The sequence below is a fragment of the Pavona decussata genome, unplaced genomic scaffold (assembly GCF_977016875.1).
Source record: "Pavona decussata unplaced genomic scaffold, jaPavDecu1.1 SCAFFOLD_11, whole genome shotgun sequence".
Classification (NCBI taxonomy): Eukaryota; Metazoa; Cnidaria; class Anthozoa; order Scleractinia; family Agariciidae; genus Pavona; species Pavona decussata.
The window spans coordinates 1961394-1976619 of record NW_028145434.1 but is presented as its reverse complement, the minus strand read 5'-3'; the positions used below and the strand labels follow the sequence as shown (position 1 = coordinate 1976619).

General features: G+C 41.7%; 2 protein-coding genes across 8 annotated transcripts in view; one reads left to right on the top strand and one right to left on the bottom strand.

Annotated features, from left to right (window-relative positions):
* The window catches only part of LOC146488159 (uncharacterized), a 538028-nt gene that overhangs the window by 418288 nt on the left and 104514 nt on the right, over positions 1-15226 (bottom strand). For all 7 annotated transcript variants that reach the window (XM_085121821.1, XM_085121804.1, XM_085121849.1 and 4 more), the window contains 2 exons: positions 9169-9236; positions 8777-8870 (listed from right to left, as the gene is read on the bottom strand). In XM_085121821.1, the coding sequence (XP_084977947.1) occupies positions 8777-8870; positions 9169-9236 (162 nt within the window). The remainder of the gene's footprint in view (positions 1-8776; positions 8871-9168; positions 9237-15226) is intronic.
* On the top strand, positions 11369-14055 carry LOC146488164 (uncharacterized). Its single transcript, XM_085120277.1, has 2 exons — positions 11369-11552; positions 11630-14055. The coding sequence occupies exon 2, from the start codon at positions 11830-11832 to the stop codon at positions 14053-14055; it is 2226 nt and encodes a 741-aa protein (XP_084976403.1). The 5' UTR covers positions 11369-11552; positions 11630-11829.

Sequence of the window (15226 nt, the reverse complement as noted above, 5' to 3'; positions counted from 1 at the left end):
CATAGGCCATTCCTTCTCCCGATCTATCGCCTTCTTCTTTTGCTATTTTCAGATCCTTTTCATGGTACTCTTTGGCCTTTTGGAAGTTGCCCAGTCTCTCATGAGCGTTGCCAAGGTTGCCATAGGCCATACCTTCTCCGGATCTATCGCCTTCTTCTTTTGCTATTTTCAGATGCTTTTCGTGGTACTCTTTGGCCTTTTGGAAGTTGCCCAGGCTCTGATAAGCATGGCCAAGGTTGCTATAGGCCGTTCCTTCTCCGGACCTATCACCTACTTCTTTTGCTATTTTCAGATGCTTTTCATGGTACTCTATGGCCTTTTCAATGTTGCCTAGGCTCTGGTAAGCGTTGCCGAGGTTGTTATAGGCCTTTTCTTCTTTGGATTTATCGCCTACTTCTTTTGCCATTTTCAGATGCTTTTCGTGGTACTCTATGGCCTTTTGGAAGTTGCCCAGGCTCTGATAAGCGTTGCCAAGGTTGCTATAGGCTGTTCCTTCTTCGGATCTATCGTCTACAGAATCTTTTTTCCCCATCATTTCGAATTCTGTAGAAATTTACATATAGGACATACTTATTCTATGAATACATTTTAAAGCCTTTTCATACGGGCACTTCATGACTGTTTGTGTGTGCTTATCATGGAAATCACAAAATGTAACTCGAAAGAGGAGCAAATGATGTCCATTGTTTGAATATAAAAGATTTCTAAAGTTGATCCGAGTCCAGTAACATTTAGGTAGACTGTTATATTTTGAAAGTATTTCTTGATAAGTTGAGAAGTCTCGCTTGAAATGTTTTAGTAATGTAGGCTGTGGCAGTCTATATACACTTAATGTACAGGAAATGAAAACTTGGAGTATGCAGATGGGGTCTATACCGTAAAATACCCCTATAAAAATTTAGAAATCGCAGATATTATGATGTCCAGAAAGTTCCCAGTAAGAAATTGGTTTCATTTACTTCCCTGGAAAGACCTCTTTATGGTAAGTACCAGGAATTATGGAGTACTTCTAAGAGCAATGTGATCTAGTGGTGGTAGAAGTGTTCAGGTCAATATCGCTCATATTTTGATAAAGCATACAGTTTATAGATAGTTTTCACAATTATTACTTCCTTTGGTGAAATATGGTGAAAATAGACGGCGTTTTGTAAAAATTTGGAAGGCTCATGTATCAAATTTGAGTAAGTGACGCATTTGAAGATAACGTTTGGTTTTCTAAGTGTGTTTGTTTTGATCAAGTGCAAAGTAAAAGTGTTTTGATCAAGTGTGCTTTTCTAAGTGTATTTGTTTTGATCAAGTGCAAATTAAAATAGGTAAACAAGAAGCTTTGGCTTAGGTCAGCTTTCAACTTCAAGAGTCGATATCCCATCTTTACAATCATCGCCCCAGTCTCCGACACTCTCACATATATTGACGAAAGAAATGTATGTAGTTCCTAACACGGGAGACTGGACATTTCTATGGAAATCTTTCCAAAAAAGACGCATTAACGGGAAAAGATTCAAAATACTCAAGGGAAACAATTGTTTTTCTTAAAAATCTTAATGCTGTAATGTAAAGAAAAGGTGGTAGCTTTATACCGTTAATACACTAGGGAAATTTTGATGGGAACTCTGAAATCTCATTGGCGATGTTCGAAACTGACATGCAAATTTCAAAACTTCATCCAAGTTTCAAAAATACCAGTCACGCGTAACGCAGATTGTTTGTAAGTATTCACTGACACACCCTGTATAACGAGTCTTGAAACGGTTCAATTTCCATGTCAGCTTAAATTTCCTAAATGTACGAGCTATCCTGAGTTTTCCTCTTCTTTCCTCTGCTCTTCTCTCTGGCTGTAGAGATGCTTGTCTTGTGGGCCTGAATATCCCCGCATTAGCGTTGAGAACTATAGAGGAAGCATGAACAACTGAGCCACACAAAAGTTGCATTGGATGAAGACACTGCAGTAGCGTGTTGAGAAAGCTCCTCTCTTATCGTACCCTTACACCTGTCACAACTCCGAATCTCTCTAAATATAGTTCCTGACAGTAGGCCGAATGGCTACATTACACGTTTCTCCTCCTCAGTTTAATGATCACTACATCGCCAATAGCCAAGGTAAGGTGCTTGGCCCTCTGTCAAGGATCCGTATGTGGGTCACGTAAGATGATGCTGGGAGGAACATCATGGAATAAGGGGTGAGCATTGGTAGTATCACATCATCCTCTACGTAGCTTAAAGGCCAGTTTTCAGGGCTATTTCCACACCAAGGTGCAATTTCTTTAACAAACGCATCCCAATGGTCTTCTCAATAGCGCTTTTGTTTAACCCAACGATCCTCTCCTACTGCATGTCCAACCAAGTGGTACGCCTGAGGTTGAAAGGACAGGTGATTTTGTTTTCAGCAAGGAGCTGGTTCAACTTCTCTTCACACACACCTTTCCTGAAGCACCATGTAGTTCCAGCAGGTATTGATCCATGGTTCACATACACCTTATCTGGTCTTCCTTTCATGGCAGTCATCATCCTCAGTCTCAAAATGAATTCTTGGGGTTTCAATGAACGAAGCAGGGAACTACTATAAAGCTCAATGAATGCTCTGCTTTCGACTTTCCATCCCATATATCCTGTATTTGAGCGGCCCCCTTTTTGTGGATCAGATCAACTTTGTGTGCATTAGACCACGTAAATACCCCACATTCCCAGAAATGCAACCGTCCAATTGGCTTTGTTACCCGTTCTTTCAGAAGTATGGTTTAGCTGGCACTCGGTTGTCATTCGTTCATTTCATCGTATCGTGAATCCGCACGACTAACTGTATGGTTATTATGTTGGTCATTCAGTGGTCTATGTGGTCTCACTTTTTAAGCCTGGTTTACACGTACCACGCAAGCATAACCACAAGAGACCTACGCGTAAACCGGTGCGACGCAACATAAGTGCCTTGCCTCGTACGTGAAAACCAGGCTTTAGGTCGCTCCGTCTGTTCGTTGCTACCATACTTCCGTTCAATTATCATTCCCACCGGTGTCTTGGATTGCATGGGCATGATCTTGTAAACTTAAATTTATTTTAAAAATCTGTATTGAAACATATAAAGACAGATATTCTTGTTTCAATACTTATGGCTGTCATGCTACTGAGAAAGACTTCTTCTCTGTCTATTGATCTGACCCACAAAAATCATAGCATTATGACTGGCTCGCTTTGTTTATTTTCACAGGCGTGGGAACCAACTTGCTCTTCTCACATTTGTTGTAGTCAAACTCACTCCCCTATGGAAGGCGGAAACGTTTTCACAGCTCATCATACACCAACTTCTGGATGTGCAGTTGTGTCTGGGAGGTATGTGGAATGAATCCCTGTGCTAATAAAGAGCGGCAAGGCTGCGCGACTCCCTCACCCATGTTTCAGCATTTTGAAATTTTGCTCGCACGATTGTGCCCTTCAGAGAATGTTTCCTTTTGTATTTTACTGGGTGAATCTGTATAATTCTGTTAGTAGAGGCTGCTGTGACTACAGTTGTTCATGAGCACTTGTTTTAGGTGAGGCACTGATTTCGTAGTATGTTCTCGTCAAATAGTGTCTAAGAGGAGTTAGCTCGGAGAAGTCTAAGAACCTCTCCTTTGATGAACCCTCTTTTAACTACATATTGGTGCCATAAAGAGAAGAAAGTGTACCGAAAGGTCTCAATCGGTTTAAAATGGGTGCGTACATTGAGCACCAATTCCTCTCTAAATCTCTCACGTTGGTGTCAAAGGAGTTTGTTTCTCTTTCAGATATTTCAGCCGTGAATTTGATAGTGGAATGGTGCTTATTAGGTTGTTCAATGAACTATAGAATTTCCTTTCTGGTTGTGTTCCAGAAGGAAAAAATGTCATCAATATAGCTTTTTCAAACAAGTAGTTTTAGACCGCTTTGGATTACGATTTTTGTTTCAACATTTGTCATGGAGATATTGGCGAAGGCGACTGCCATTTTTCGTAATCATAGCAGTTAAGATAAGTCAGAGCGGAGTTGTTGTTTTATAGAAGGCGTTATAAGCCTTACACAATATGTGAATATTCCCTCCTCTTGTGGCATATTCGTGTATAGACTCGTTGAGTCCATTAAAACAAGGGTTGTGTCTTCTAGAAATATTGCTTGTTGAAGAGGTTTATATCTGTCAACCGGTGCTAAAAAGATTCAACACCAGTTTTCTATCTAAAGCAAAACTTCATCAATGCTGCCTTAACAGAATAGTCTGCAGAAAGTAACCTTTATAAGTATGACGTAAGAAAAGCCCGTCGAACTAAATATTGGTGGTGGAATGAAGTGCTAGATTAATTGGTATAAATTTATTACAGTCTGCGGTTAAAAGAAATTGCGGAAGTGTCAAGACGTCTTAACATTTAAACACAGGGAAATATAAAAAGAACAAGCTTTTTAAACTTGCAATTAATGAGAATGATGTATTATTCAGTATTGACACAGGCAAACTCGGAAAAAGAAATTTCCAGTCGAACCTAAGAACTCATGATTACTAGTTAGGATGCTCTACCACTGAGCTAAAGGAGACTCGTGGGAGCTAAGGCCATTAAACTAGGTTCATGGGACAAATGCCCGGCATACCGCTGGGATTGGAATGTGAAATGAAATGAAATGAAAGTGATGTAATATTTTAATTCCTTCCGATTACTAGTTCGGATGCTCTACCATTGAGCTACAGGATACTCGTAGGAGCTATGGCCATTAGACTAGGTTTAATGATAGGAGCACTTGGAATTTCTTTTTCCGAGTTTGCCTGTATTATTACTGATTAATACATCATTCTTATTTGTTCACCAGGCTTAAAATATTACATCACGTTTCCTTTCATTTCGCATATGCCACTTATTGACATTCCAATCCTAGCAGTATGCAGGATATTTGTCCCATGAGCCTAGTTTAATGGCCTTAGCTCCCACGAGTCTCCTAGAGCTCAGGGGTAGAGCATAAGAACTAGTAATTGAAAGGTCTAAGGTTCGAATCCTGATTGGAGCACTCGGAATTTCTTTTTCCGAGTTTGCCTGTGTCATTACTGAATAATTATTACATTATTCTCATTTGTTCACCAGGCTTAAAAAAATGTTACCTCACATTTCCTTTTAACTTGCAATTAATTGGCATAAAAATTGTGGGGAATCCTTTTCGTGTATAAGCCCAACAAAACTCACCGTTAGAATATCTAGTCTGAGGCCTTGGTCAAACGTCGAGGTTTTCATGAGACGAACCAAACCGAGCGGATTAAGTTCATGATAAGTTCGACATTTGTCTGAGGTAAGTTCGTCTAAATGAGTTTGGATCAACCAACACGCTCCGTACGTCAGCTTCAGACAGATAGAACGTGCAAGGATCGTGTCGGAGAGAAACGTCGATCTTCACATGACACGAACCAAATTAATAAATTAAAAATTTGTACGATAATATATATTCAGCCAAGTTCGCGGGATGATTTATTAATGATCATGTCAGTCTCAATGACCATGTGATCAAAAATGAGTAACGCTGAGGACGTGAAAATGGAGAAAGAAGTTGAACTTCTCAAATACCGCGTCAATTGACGATGTTGTTGATGATGTTGCCAACGGAACAGGAAACTGGTATAGAGCACAACGTATGCTCGTTACAAAAAGGCAGGAGCTTTGTACGTTCTCTTTATTTTTGTTAGAGTACTAGATTACTGTCTTAAGCCATTGAGTCACACGAAAGTTTTATGGGATAAAGTCGCCGCAGTGGTGTCTTCAGAAACCTCCTCTCTTATCTCTGTCGGGGTCTGGGGTCCGTTTATGTACATGTGCCCCTTCTTCAACTCTTTATTTGTAAATAACCCCAGACTTCCTGGTTAGGGCAAGGTATACACCCTTACAAAAATTTTAATAGCTTTGCTCAGTTCAAACGCATGTTTCAAGACCTACCCTGCTAGCAGAAGGTTCTTTCTGGCAAGTCTTTTAGCATGTACGAAGTCGTTCGCGTCTCTAGTATTTCGTGTAGTCGGCTAGACGCGAACGACTTCGTACATGCTAAAAGACTTACCAGAAAGAACCTTCCGCTAGCAGGGTTTTTAAGACCACCATAAGGCCTGGCAGTCACAACTACAGCAACCTTACATGTAGTTTCTAGCTAGCTTTAACTTTCAATGTACTTGTTGCAGGTATTCGGATAACTTGTCCTGGTGGCCAGCATTTAGAAAAAACTGTTCACTCAGTTTTTTCTCTCCTGCTCACTTGAGCAGCTGGGTTATCTTGGGTGGGGACATGCCTCCATGTAAGCTCAGACTCAGCAGCAATCTTCTGCAGCCAACTCTCCACAAATTTTTAGTACTGACCTTCACCTTTGATACGAACTAGAACCATGGTGCTGTATAGCCTGTATACGTAATTATGCATCCAAACAAACTGGGTGAGATTGATCGTATTCGATCAGCAAGGCTATGTGTAACAGCGATCTGTCTGGGAAAACTCTGACCCCATTTAGCTGTGCGTCCCAAACCAACTTTTAACGCACAAAGTGCGTTACACACACTTTCATATGCTACCAGATTTACAAACTGGTAAAAGATACCTACACCTTCTGGAGGATACAGTCCACTTAGTTGGTCTGCGCCTCACTCGGAAAAGGAGAAAATAATCTCATATAGCTCCTTGCTCCCTCCCAGTACAATAAAAGTTGATCGAACTATGTGGTTTGCCCTTAGTTGCTGCCGTTTGAATAAGTGCTCTCCTTATCCACTGGTAGCAGAGTAAGCACAGGCACATATGACTGCCACCTCTAGTGTGAAGGTTACGACCTTAAAAATCTCTACAGCTTGTCGTTTCAGGTCTCTTGCCTTTTTCAATGTCACCCCACGACTTATCTTGTCATCAACGTCGAGGCGTTTTCATATTTCAGCTACTTCATGAGAACTGCGTTCTTCTTACGTGTACAAGCGGTAATTGTTTGCACCACCCAGACGAAAGGGAGATAGTGCTCTTTTAAATCGCAATGCCTTAATCTCTGAATGTTCTCCTGGCATCTAATTAAGCTGTGGGGCAGCACGTGCTTGTCAGAGAGATCTTCCACAACTGCTACGGGATGTTACGAAATCTTAAAAGCAAGTTCTAAAAATTTTTGTGCAACGAACGCCCAAGGAATAAACTCCCTATGCTGGGTGATCAGCTGCGTCCACAACATCTTCAGCTTTTTGTCCTTGGATGATTTCACTGTAGGCCTGATCCGCTCATGTCCGTTCCATCTTCCTCGTAATATTTTTCAGGCTACAAAGATCTCCTTGCTCATTACAAGGGAGTGGAGAGTGGTTGACCTGCTATAGCTTCTGACTGGTTGCCAATTAGTAGGCTAGTATTAGTTTTATCCGAAAGTACAACCCAGCGACCAGAATAACCTGGAAGCCATAATTTATTCACTATTCTTGTGATGGGCTTCCGTGCTCTTCAAATGAGAATAGATTTTTTGTCAAATTTCGCACTGGGGATTTTCCAGGTTAAGGAGTTCTCTTCGCTTTAAGCATGTCAACTCGTTTGGCCTCAATATCCGTTGGTCATTTTCCTAAGATCCCTAACAACGTGTCAGAAGTATAGCAACTAGATGAAACAGAATCTAGCAACACGCAACATTAAATACCATCACTCTTAACAACACAAGAGGAGAAACGACCTTATCATCATCAAGAGAGCACATAACACTTTCTCCCTTGTGCTGTTCATCGGGACAGTCAGTTGTGTTTTTTTCCTTAACAGAGTTGAAATCACTTTTCAATTGGACTTTGAACTGCTCCGTGTTGAGGGCGAGCACAGTTAAAAGGCAGGCAGTAATAATTCATATGCCGATATTCTTGCCGTACGCGCAAACAGGTGGCTTGGCTTCTTGCTGTCTCGTGTTGTAAGCATTTGCAAGCGCGGGCGAGTGATCACAATTTGGCAGTTCTCATGAATTAGACTCCACAGGGTTTCATTGCATGCAACTTTGGTAGTGTAAACTATAAAGTAACTGCAAGGCTTTACAAAGATTTAGTTGGCCAATTTCACATGAATTAGGTACACTGTAACAGAAAGAAATTATAGACGGATATATGGGCCGGACAATAGATAAATAAAATTTAAAGAAGAGTTTTGTCCAAAACAAGTCGAAACATTTCTCGCATCATCAAGATCACTATTGCCTGTGACACCCCTTTGTGAGCTCCCATATAGTATCACTACTTCCCCCCCCCCCCCCCCCCCCCCCTCACCCGTTTCCCCAACCCGCTCACCTGGCACGTCAAGCAGCCAAACGCACGTCCCCAATACTTCAGTTACCTGGCATTTTACGAAATCACAGTACGGCGTTTTGATGTTTTGCTTTTGGCAAACATGTTCCCATTTCATGCCTCCTAGAATTCATTCGTTGGTCTCGTGATAGTCATTTCAATCCAGCAATGTCACATTGGTCATAATTTCGATTGCACTCGACCATTTCAGATTTAACCAGAGGTTTACTTTCACATTCTAATAAATAGATGCAAAGTCAAGCTATTCAACAAAAAAAAAAAGTTAGCACCAAAATGCCAGTGCGAAAAAAGTTCAAATGATACCGTGGCTATCGTATGATATTAGTTTTGATTTAGGAAGCTTCTCAGTTTGAAAGAAGAAGAAAGCTAAGAGAAACTACACATGGAATCTGAATGTTAGTAACTCTTTCTACTTTGATTCGCGGGTCTTTAGAAAACTTCCGGACATCTTAAGGTTTCCTCATCAATATGCAGTTTCCATTATAGCTTATAAGACATTATATTTACCTGAATCTTTCCCTCCCTCTGTATCTCGCAGCTTGTTGTATTCATTGACAGACTTCCTCATTAGTTCCACCAATTTCTGGTTTTTCTTGTCAATCTAACATCAGTCAACATTTATAACACGCATGTTGAAAAAGAAACAAAAAGCTTGCAAATTCTTCAAACATGTTTGCTTGTTTCCTTTTGTGTTTCTTTCACTTTCTATCTTTATCTTATTCATGGGGGGTTTAAGTTCAACAACGAAACTGGACTGAATTGTCACGAAGACTAAAGAATTTAGGTTTTTTTATGAGACTTAAGCAAGATGCTACGAACACAAAAGCAAGAACGAAAGACTATTGTAAAGTTCGAACACGACAAATCATTTCAATGGGAGCATTTGTAGTGAAGGATACTGCTAATCCCTTTTTACACCACCTGATAGCTTCTTCAAACTGTTTCAGCTGAAAACATGCACTTGCTCCTAATAAAATAAAAAAAAAGAGTTCGGCATAATTCTTGTCTTATTAAAGAAGGCAATTGCTCATTGAAAGATTACATAAGTGAGAACCTTTGTTTGCAGTTAAGTTCCTAAACAATCGCGCGCTCCGCGTTACTTTAGGATGAGCAGTGTTTAACTACCGCTACCCAGTTCGGAGGCCATAAAAGGTCTCAGGGATTTTCATAATACCAGCGGGAATATTTTTACAGAATTCTTGCACATAGAGCAACCTTTAAAAGGCCATGTCACTAACGACTCTAAAACAAATTTGCTAGATTTTTCTACCACCAAAACTGATATCTATCTTTACTATTAAAATGCAATTTGAATGATCCAGAAGTTTATTTTTCCCCGACCCACAGATTTCAATTGCTATTGTCAGTAAGCGACTAACATGTGCTAATTTTAAAACCATATCAGGCGACACCATACCTCCATTGTTCAACTGGTCATAAAATTGATGTAAATTGCCATTATCAAAACACGATAAATTTTATCACCGTGGTTGATACACGGAAACATTTACGTAGCCGGGCTCCGCGTGATGAAGGCGCGCGCACAGATCCGCATGGATAAAGAAACTGGTAACCCACTAATGCCAGAAATTTGGTAAGGTTATGACGTCACTTTCCTTTGTCCGACCGTCCGTACGCAGCACCACAGGAAAACCAATGCGAATGACACATTTAAGTATGGAAAGCTACGCTTCCACCCGCGTTTGTTTGGTGGGAAGTCGCATCGCCAACTGCGTTTAATAAGAAGAACAAAAAAATATCTCGAAGACAACATAATACAAAGTCAATTTTCGTGACCAACGGCGGGAGAAAGAACAAGGCGATTACGGGCAGGAGAGAAAAATTCATTCTTTAACAGCGGCTGCCTCTAAGAATCGAGAACCGCACTTCACCGACCACTAGGTCGAACTTCTGATATTTCGTCTGTAGATACCCTTGGATTTACTATTTTAATGTTCTAAAGCATTTTTTTTTTAAAAGAAAATTGCAAGATTTTGAAAATGTGGCCTAGGTGTGATCACGGGTCTATGAAAACCGCGAAAATTTAGGTCCAAGTGCGCAGTCCTGCTCACGGTGTAAAATAACCCAATGAACTTACTTACTTATGAAATAACTCAATGAACTTACATGATATTACATGGTCACGCGGAGATACGAAATTTTTTCTTCGAGTGTTGAAAAATATTTCACAAGCCGAGCGCAGCGAAAGAAAGAAAAATTTTTATAGAGAAATTTCGTATCTCCAGGCGGCCATGTAAATTAAGGTTTTTTCTTAGTGTGACATTTTCTTAGTTCATCCATTTTAAATATTTTTTTCATATTTAATATATTGTCATTTTTTATGCAGTGCCCTATTGAAAACCACATTCGTAAAAAGAACGTTCTTATCTCATCTTATCTCATTATGTAAACACCAATGAAATACCAAATCATGGCAAAGCACGATTTATTATGTAACCATAGCAACTGTGATCTTTTCACGTGTGAAGGTATCATGTTTTCAGGCGAAAGCTCACCTGGTATTTCATTGGTGTTTACAGCTGTTTCGACAAAGGTTGTCCAATAAAAAGCATAAAAAGGTGCGCGACAATGCGGGAAAGTAGTCTGGGAAATACCCAATTAATTTCAGTAAAAGCTCAGAATCCACATTGCCTGCCACCTCAAGTCTTCGCTGTACGGTCAAGGCATTATGGATTATGAGCTTTTACTGAAATTTACGGGTATTTCTTAGACTACCTTCCGGCATTTTCGCGTACACTTTAACGCTTTTTGTGGACAACCTTTGTCGAAACAGCTGTATATAATAAAAAACTTTACAAAAACGTAGACCAACCATCCCACAAGACAATAAAAAGTTCCAAATTCGCTGGGTGCTTTCTAAAGCATGCACGTTGTGTAAGCTAGTCAAAATGCCCTTGAAAGTAATGCTTGTTTCCATTAAAATAAAAGTGTTTCTGATATGCAATTTTCTCTAAATTAAATCTCATATATCAAAAGACGACTGTGAAGAACAGAACTTTATCTCTTCCAAGTTTCAAGCTCTGATTCAAACTCTTCCCACTCAGGAAAGATAGAATAAGCGTGTGTTTAGTTTCAAAATGAACAAACTTGGACTTGACTTTGTTTACGTTTTATTTTTATTTCACATTTCGTGACCGTAACATAAAGTAGCGAGTATTTTGATCATGTGATCTTAGTGAGTTTTCAGCGAAGCACGTGCTTGAATGCGTGTTGAGAATCTTCGCAGTTTATAAGCAGGTCGTCGTTTAAATCCGCACAAAATGTAAGTTTCTTTGCACCTTTAGTTTGTCTTTCGCCTTTTCTTTAAGTTTATTTTGTATTGTCCTTTATTTTCTTTAGTTTTCACCGGTAGTGACAATGTTGTGAAATCGCTCGCCATGATGCTGTAAACAAGTAAATGCAGAGATACATGAGAATAGAGTGTTAACAACCCAACCGCGTCGAATTATTTGTGCAAACCCAACATTGTGAAAAATTTTTGGTTAGCAAGGCGACGATTTGAAGGACATTGCCGTTTTGCTCGGCTTTTGCGAGAAGTAATGGACCCCTCGAGTGGTGGCATTGGAGAGTCGAAAACTAGTGGACCGGACCGCGGGACTGAGGATCGAGGAACTGGCCGGATTGAATCAGGTGGGGAAATTAATTTAATGGGCCTTGAAACAAACCTAATGGCTAACACAAATGAAGATTTTCCTGTTGACATCGGGGCCGCTGCCTTTGCATTACCTCCTGAGGTCTTAAGGCCCCCGCTAGCTCGAGGAGCCTTTGGTTACTCACTACGTCAAAATCCCCTTCCAAATACTCAAATAGATTTTAGTGAAGTCATCCGTCAGCGAGAAATAAGTGAACAGCACAGACTAGCATCTTCTTGGAACAAAATCGCTGACTATGTTGCAACTGAAACTCAGCAATTACGTACATGTCTCTACACTAATTGGGACGTCCTATCTGCTGGTCGAATGGTAGAAAGTGTCACTCGTGCTTGGAAATCCTTTGAGGAAATTCATTCAAGGTATCTTCCGTGCATAAATCAGAGGAAACGTCTACAAGAGGTCGAGGAAAGGTTCAGATTCCTAAAGGAGACAGTTATAAGCTTATTTGAGCAAGAAGAGCGAATGCGAACGGATCACGAAGCCCCCAAACATGACGATGAAATTTCTGTCAAAAGTGAGAAGTCACAAGGCAGCTCTGTGTCCTCTAAGGCATCATCTCGTAAGAAAGAGAAGCTAAGAGCCGCGCTTCTGGCCAAGAAGAAAGTGGAGCTAGCAAAACGAAGAGCTGAAGAGGATGCTGAGCTGGCCAGGCAAAAGGTACGAATGGAATTGAGGCGATTGGAGGACGAGGCTGCTTTAGCCGAACTGGACTGGAAGATCGAAAGGGACTATGATGAAGAAACTGGTCAGTTTGAGACCGTCGACGAAATTGTGAAAACACACCTCAACAGCTGCGAAGGTCCACCCAAAGGTTCCGAGTCAGAAAGGCAAGAGCTTCCAAAGTCAACCCCACGTAAGACCGAGAAAACCTTGGGCATCTCACCTGTAGATCACTCTACCCCCTCTGATAAAATACCAACATCCTCCAAGTTGGTTCATTTGCCCAGTTACTCCACTGTAGAAGAGTCTAAAAGGGAGGTGCCGCATGTCTCCAACCATACACCCATACAACACTCGCCTCAAGGTTTATTTCAGTCCAGGACAAAGCCTGATCCAGACACCAGAAGAGAGGAGACCACCCCAAAGGACCACGTTGCAGCCATGTGGAAGGTTCAACTGCTAAATGGCATTACGCCTACACAGTTTAATGGGAATCCAGCCGACTTCCCTTTCTTTCGAGAGCAGACCCGCACTCATCTTGAGAGTGAACTTCTAACCGACGCGCAGCGAATCGAGTACCTGCCAAAGTTTCTGAAAGGTGAAGCTCTGGAAGTCATTGAAGGAAACAGAGGCTGCTCCTACAAAGACCTCATAAAGACTCTAGAGGATCGTTTCGGTAAACCCATCCAAGTTTCACAAGCCTGCATTGACGGTTTGGTATCTGGTCCCAAGCTTGCCCCAGGGGACAATGTGAGTTTACTGAACTTTGCTGAGAAGCTGAATGCAGCGACAAAGATCCTGAAAGGTGATGTTGAGCATGAGGCTAGTGTGGCTACCAACCTGAGGAGAATTGTAAGCAGACTTCCGAACGACCTTGTTGCAAAGTGGCAAACTGAAAATTATGAGATCGTAAATCGTGGCAGGTCCGCTCGCTTACAGGATATCGCGAAATTTGTTATGAGACAAGCGTCGATAAGAAACGACCCAATCTTTGGGCCACAGAGGCAAAGGAGGGAGAATAGTGAAGACAAGGATACCCAGAATTCATCCAGGATTAAGAAACCACCACCTCCCAGGGACTCTACTATTTCATCAACTAAAATTGAAAGGCCACCAGAACCTCCCAGGGACTCCACAGTACCACCTGCTAAATCTGAAAGGCCCCCAGAGCCAGGAAATCACATCAAATGCTCAATCTGCAAATCCACACCCCATCGTCTGCAGGATTGCCCAATCATTAAGCAGTGCGATCGTGTAGCAGTAAGGCGACAGTATGCAGCCTCCTACGGGTTCTGCTTTAACTGTGGTTGTCACAACCCAACCCATAGTGGCACTACTTGTCCGGATCCCCCAGCCTGCTCCAAGTGTCCTGGGCATCATCTGACACTTTTACACAAGGAAAACAGCAATGGACGTCGTTTCCGGCCGAGAACCAATAATGGTAAGCAGTAATCACAACCAAGCAAATTCCCGTTCTGCTACGGTACCTCCACAGCAACAAAGCATGGGATCTGGTGCAGCACCACAAACCACCAACATCCATCAGGCCTCAGTGAGCACGACAGAGGTTTTTGCCCCGCAAGGTCGAGTCCTGTTAAATGTGGTTCCTGTGACTATCACGGCTGAGGATGGCAATTCCCTTTCCACGTACGGGTTTCTAGATAATGGCTGCACTGACACTCTTATTGATCGTCAGCTTGCGGATCAGCTTAATCTGGAAGGAACTTTGCAACGAATTGGCATCAGGACTATCAGGAGAAGTGAGGAATCAATAGAAAGTGAACGGGTGTCGTTCACCCTCGGTCCCGTGGATGAGTGCGGTAGAGATATTGAAGTCAATGAAGCCTACGTACTCCCAGATCTCAATCAGTCAGGGCAGATTTTACCGGATTCTGTTGACGTTTCGAAGTATCCACACCTGCAAGACCTGACATTCCCAGAAGTTGACATTAAGCGAGTATCCATAATCATAGGAAGCAATGTACCTGCTGCCCATTTGCAAGATGAAGTCAGGGTCCCACCAGACAACAACGGTCCTTTTGGTTACCGGTTTCCGCTTGGCTGGAGTATTGCAGGGCCTTTAACTTGCGGCGACAAAGGGAAAACATCAGTCAACTTCCTTTCGGTGGGCATGGAAGATCAGATGGAACGCTTCTGGAAAATTGAGGATTACGGAGCCTCAAAGTCAGATGATAAGCCACTGTCAATCGAGGACAAGCGAGCCTTAAAAATCCTTGAGGACACAACAAGAATCGTAGATGGCCATTATGAAGTCGGTCTCTTGTGGAAAGAAGATCAGCCGCAACTACCAAACAACCGTACTCTGGCTGAAAAACGAGTCGAACTGCTAAGGCGCCGGCTAACAAAACCAGGAAATGAGGAAATGGCTGCAAAGTACAGAGCAGTTATGACTGAGTACATATCAAAGGGATATGCCCGCAAACTTACCCCTGAAGAAGCAGCTAAAGAGAGCTCACACACCTGGTATTTACCCCATCATCCAGTGATGAACCCGAACAAACCTGGGAAACTTTGCATAGTCTTTGATGCTGCAGCAGAGTATGAAGGCACATCACTTAACAAAAGTCTTCTCCAAGGCCCAGACGTGACCAATACCCTCGTT

Coding starts and splice junctions, on each gene's coding strand:
- LOC146488164 (XM_085120277.1), top strand. CDS start 11,830: ATGGACCCCTCGAGTGGTGGCATTGGAGAGTCGAAAACTAGTGGACCG.